Source organism: Elephantulus edwardii, unplaced genomic scaffold (assembly GCF_000299155.1).
Source record: "Elephantulus edwardii isolate Elephantulus edwardi_28Jun2011 unplaced genomic scaffold, EleEdw1.0 scaffold00039, whole genome shotgun sequence".
NCBI lineage: Eukaryota > Metazoa > Chordata > Mammalia > Macroscelidea > Macroscelididae > Elephantulus > Elephantulus edwardii.
This window is the reverse complement of record NW_006399789.1, coordinates 15,765,472-15,770,241: the sequence shown is the minus strand read 5'-3', so window position 1 is coordinate 15,770,241 and position 4,770 is coordinate 15,765,472. Positions and strand designations below refer to the sequence as shown.

Sequence of the window (4,770 nt, the reverse complement as noted above, 5' to 3'; positions counted from 1 at the left end):
GTCCCCACCCTCGCCCGAATCCCTGCAGCCCTCACTCGCGCGGCGGGCCCTTGCCGCCCACAACCGCACACACAGGGCCCAGCTGGGCCTCGAACACGCGGTGTTCTGGCAAATCCCCTCCAAAAACCGCGCTGCCGAAGAGGGATCCAGAGGCCCGGTAAGCCCCGGAGACCCCGCGCGCACCGCACGGCTCCCGGAGCCGACGAGCGCTCGCTCCATCCCGGACCAGCTCGCGCACAGCGGCCCGCACCCGGCATGAGGCTGCATCGCGGGGTCCCGGAGACCACGGCACCGTGGCAGGTCCGGCGTGGACCTCCACCTCCCTCCCAGCTCCTGCAAGACGCGGCGTCCCGGGCGCCGGGGAAGGGGAGGGGGGTCTAAAGAAGCCAGAGCCGGGCAGAGAAGAGGGGATTCGGCCTGGAGCAACAGAACCCGAACCCAGAGAAGAGTCGTGGAGGGGAAAGAAGGAAAGAAAGAGGCAGGCAGAAGCCACAGAAAATCCCAAAGCCAGCCACCACCCCACCCCCTTCAGTGGGACCGTCCCGCCACCGCTTCCTGCCCGGGATCAGCTTCCCAGCTGCAGCCCGAGGGGAAATCAGAGCCGCCCGCCGCTGCAGCGCCGCAAGAACGAATCGCTCGGCCAGGCTCCGCCACGCCGGGCCCGCAGTTCTGCAGACCGCACGCCTCCTCACCTCCGCCGGACGCCGCACCTCAGGAGCTCGCTCGCCGCGAGGACCCGTCCCGCTCCAGCCCCGGCTGTCCCGCTGCCGCGCCTGCCTCTGCCCTCCGCCAGGTTTCAAATTGAAATTCCCTGGCTGAGGCCGTCAGAGGACTCGGCGCGTCAGCCCCGCCCCTCGCGGCGGAAGCCCCTCCCGCGCCCCCGCCGGACGCGCCCCCGGCGCGGAAACCCCCGCGGCTCGCGCCACGCCCCTGCGCCTCAGGCCACGCCCCTCGCTGTCAGGTCACGCCCCGCGCTGGCGGAGGGCGGGCCTTCCTGCGGGATTCGCTGCGCGTGGTGGTCCAATACCCCCAACACTGGAAGGACGTCCCTCCCTCTCGGAGCTGCCCCGATAATGAGTGTGCGTTCCCACCTTAAATGCCCTCTCCAGTTTCAGAACTTCTGTTCTCCTGCGTGGCAGACACGAAGCCAGGCCTTAGAAACGCAGAATTAAGGAAAACTGGGCTCCCTACAACTCTAGAGGGAAAATGCAGTCACTGAGAGGGCGTTGAAAATAAGCCATTTTTCCTGCAAGAGAAGCAGGAGAAATTGGAGAAAGCCCTTGGAGGTTTATACTTTATACCGAACTTAGAGAGTAAATAGGATTTCTCCAAGAGAGACATGTGAGTTTGGATTACAGAATACAATGTAGCAAAAGAAGCTGGAGATAGAAGCCAAAAATGCGCGGGCACACACGCGATAACCTTGGCTTCTTTTCCCTTAGCAAAATTAGACCTTTTTTCTCAGATTCTGCTTATTTCTTCTTAACATTTGCATTTCAAATGCATGGTCCAGCTCATTGCCTCCAGCATCGTCTAGTCTTTAATTATCTACCCCTGCCATTTAAAGTCTCCTTTTCTTTTCTAAACATACCTTTTCATAAAATTAGCAATGCCAAATGAACCTCAGTTTCTTCTATATATACATGGTCCCTTTTCAAGTTTACAAAACACAGGCTTCTATTTTACCGTTGGGTTCTCATAATAACCCTCTCAAAAAGGCAGAGCAGGTATTATCCCTGTTATATCAAGGAGAAAATTAAAGGTCAAAGAGACAAATGTGCTAAACTTCTTCTAGCAAGTAATAAAAAATAATTATTATTAACGCTAACTGTGCATTTTGGTGCTAGGCACTGTTCTCTGACCGTCATTTGTGTTAATCCTCACAATTCCATATGCTAAGTAAACAATAGGAACAATAAAAGTTAAGATGAAGCCTGATTTAACTGGGGATCTTGTAAAGATAACCTTGGAATTTTATAAAAAAAAAATACTTATATGAGGCTATAGGTAAATTTACAATAAAGCTTCTTAGACTTAAACTTCCAGACTCTAGTTTCCACAAGCCTTGAAACTATCTTAATTCTTTTAATTGCAAAAGTATTCTTATTAAGGGGGTAAATAATAGCATATAAGCATTGTTGATGTTAGTTGTGTTTGAGTTGAGCCCTTGATTCATAGCAGCTACATACCTAATATTGGTTCCAAACAGTGGTACCAAATGCTAACAGCAAGCACCACACTCACCACTTGCAGATTGGACTACTGTGATCTCCATAGGGCTTTCACTGGATGATTTTTGGGAGTAGTAAAATTTCTTTAATTGTATTATATCTTAGATTAGAAGCTCTGCTGAAACTCAGCAGAGTCAGGGCAATATGCAAGTCTCCACTGACAGACAGATGGGTGGTATCCCTATAAGGCACTGGCTGGGAACTGAACCAGGTCTTCAATATAGAGGGCAAATATTCTACCACTAAACCATCATTAGCCCCACACAAGTTTTAAAAATCAAAATTCAAACCCACAGCCATCAAGTCTATTTCAAATAATTGCTGCCCTCCATTGGATTTCACTTTTGTGAATCTTAACAGGAGCAGTGTGACTCATCTTTCTCCCACCCAGTAGCTGGTGGATTTGAATTGCCAACCTTCCAGTTAGCAGCCCAACACATAACACGCCACATCACCAGGGATCTTTGTATATAAACTTTGCTGGTGCTGGTGGTGGTGTTAGGCAAAATTTAGTCTGAAGATATTATTAAAAAGGACAGAAGGTTATTATAAAATATTTAAAGGCTGTATGGTAGAGAAATTAGACTGCATTTGGGGCATAGCATTGGGACCCTAACATTTCAATGAGATGTAGTAGAAATTCAGCAAGGACTCAAAAGGAACTAGAGTAGAAAAATCCAAGTTCCAGGTGTTATAAGGAAGTGAAAAAACAGATGGGAAATGGTACATAGAGATGTAAGCAAACAACAGGTGGTTGTCTAGGCAAGCAAAGATGTTTAACTGGGGCTTAAAGAGGGGTTTGAGAAGGAAAGCTGGGCAAAGTCCTAAAACGAGTGATATCAGGAGACACAGGTAGGCAAGAAAACTAGCAACATAGGTTCAAAAAAAGTTCAAAAACAAGAACATTAATGCTTAGGAAAACAGAGTGATAAGAGAGTTGAATCTTACTACTAGAAACACTATAGTAACTTGCAAAAGATTGACCGAGAAAACAAAGAATCTAGAGAACAGACTTGAGACTTACCTGATCCAAATATAGCATCACAGTATCAATGCTGAGAAGCCACTGCAAGAAAAGACAGGCTAGTAGTTTGGGTTACAAATTTACCCAGGACGTTCTTAGGGGTCTTACTTATAACTCACTCACAGAAGCTTGACCTCCTGAGAAAGCTTGATTTCTCATATGGGTGATGATTATTTTATTGCTGTGCCCTCTGGCTACCAGCTCGAACCAAGTGCAATTATTGGAGTGACTCTGTGTTGGGAACTTGCCTTTGCTTTACCTAACACACACGCAAAAATATCTGTAAACGTAATGCTCAATCTAAGTATCCTCAAACAATATCGTCTTATTTTTAACCAATGCACAAGTATCATTGAATCTCATTTTATGCCAATTAAATTCAGGTGGTAACACAGAACATTTTTACTATGTTTTACTTGATTCTATTTAATAGGGTGAGTATAGGTTATAGGACCATAAGTAGATGCCTGAACTGCCCTTGGAAAGGAGTTTAAAGAGGACAAGAAGGTAGAATCCAGGTTCACCTACATCCATAAACATTGAGTGCTAGACAGAGAGGGGTCAGAAAATGCTTTATTGGCATGGATCTACATTTTTCTGGGTGTAGGCAGATATAATACTATGAGAAATTATTAAGACGGAACAGTAAAGATGATTAAAAATAATTGAGCTATGTCATCTTTCAGTTAATGGAAAGAGGACTTGGTCAAGTAAAGAGAAATACCTTATTGACCATGGATTACATCTCAACATCAAGAAAACAAAAATCTTCACCACTGGACCAATGGGCAACATCATGCTAGATGGAGAAAAGATTGAAATTGTCAATTTTTTCATTTTACTTGGATCTACAGTCTTTATGGCAGCAGCAACCAAGAAATCAAGATGTATGCATTGGGAAAATCTGCTGCCAAGTATCTCTCCAAAGCTGAAAAGAGTAAGGATATGCATTTAAAGACTAAAGTGTGCCTGAGTCACATCATGGTATGATCTGCGATTTATTACACATCTGAAATCTGGACAATGAATAAGGAAGACCCAAGAAGAATTAATGCCTTTGATTGTGGTGTTGGAGAAGAGTAGTGAATATCCTATTAACTTCCAAAACAACAAACAAGTAAGTATTGAAAAAAGTACAACTAAGAAATACCCTTAAAGGGAAGGGTGGTGACATTTCATCTCACATACTTTGAGCGTATTGTCAAAAGAGACTACTACTCAGAGGAAAAAAAAAACATCATGCAGGGAAAGACAGAAGGTCAGTGAAAGAGAAAGACAGTGAGATGTATTGGCGCAATGACTGCAACAAGGGGCTCGAGCATCATGGAGATAATTAAGATAGACTGGGATAGAGTAAATTTCAGATCTGTAATTCAAAGGATCAGTGTAAGTCATAGTTGACTCGAGGGTGCCTAACAGCTACCTGGGGGAGGGATTGTATAACAGTGAAAGAATTTTTCTTTTACTTTTCAACGAGAAGAACTAACTGGAGGGGAGGGGCGGGCAAGGTGCAAC

At 45.6% G+C, this 4,770-nt stretch overlaps 1 protein-coding gene across 1 annotated transcript; it reads left to right on the top strand.

Moving 5' to 3' along the window:
- The first annotated feature begins 255 nt into the window (after positions 1-255).
- Positions 256-1,096, top strand: LOC102876430 (vegetative cell wall protein gp1-like). The gene is made up of 3 exons (XM_006885027.1): positions 256-296; positions 331-769; positions 821-1,096. The coding sequence occupies exons 1-3, from the start codon at positions 256-258 to the stop codon at positions 1,094-1,096; spliced, it is 756 nt and encodes a 251-aa protein (XP_006885089.1).
- The last annotated feature ends 3,674 nt before the right edge of the window (positions 1,097-4,770 follow it).

What these genes read in the sequence shown, in the direction of transcription:
- LOC102876430 (XM_006885027.1), top strand. Translation starts at nt 256, where the DNA reads ATGAGGCTGCATCGCGGGGTCCCGGAGACCACGGCACCGTG. An exon ending in CCGGAGACCACGGCACCGTG is followed by an intron (nt 297 to 330) that starts GCAGGTCCGGCG and finishes CCTCCCTCCCAG; the next exon opens with CTCCTGCAAGACGCGGCGTC. An exon ending in GCCCCGGCTGTCCCGCTGCC is followed by an intron (nt 770 to 820) that starts GCGCCTGCCTCT and finishes TCCCTGGCTGAG; the next exon opens with GCCGTCAGAGGACTCGGCGC.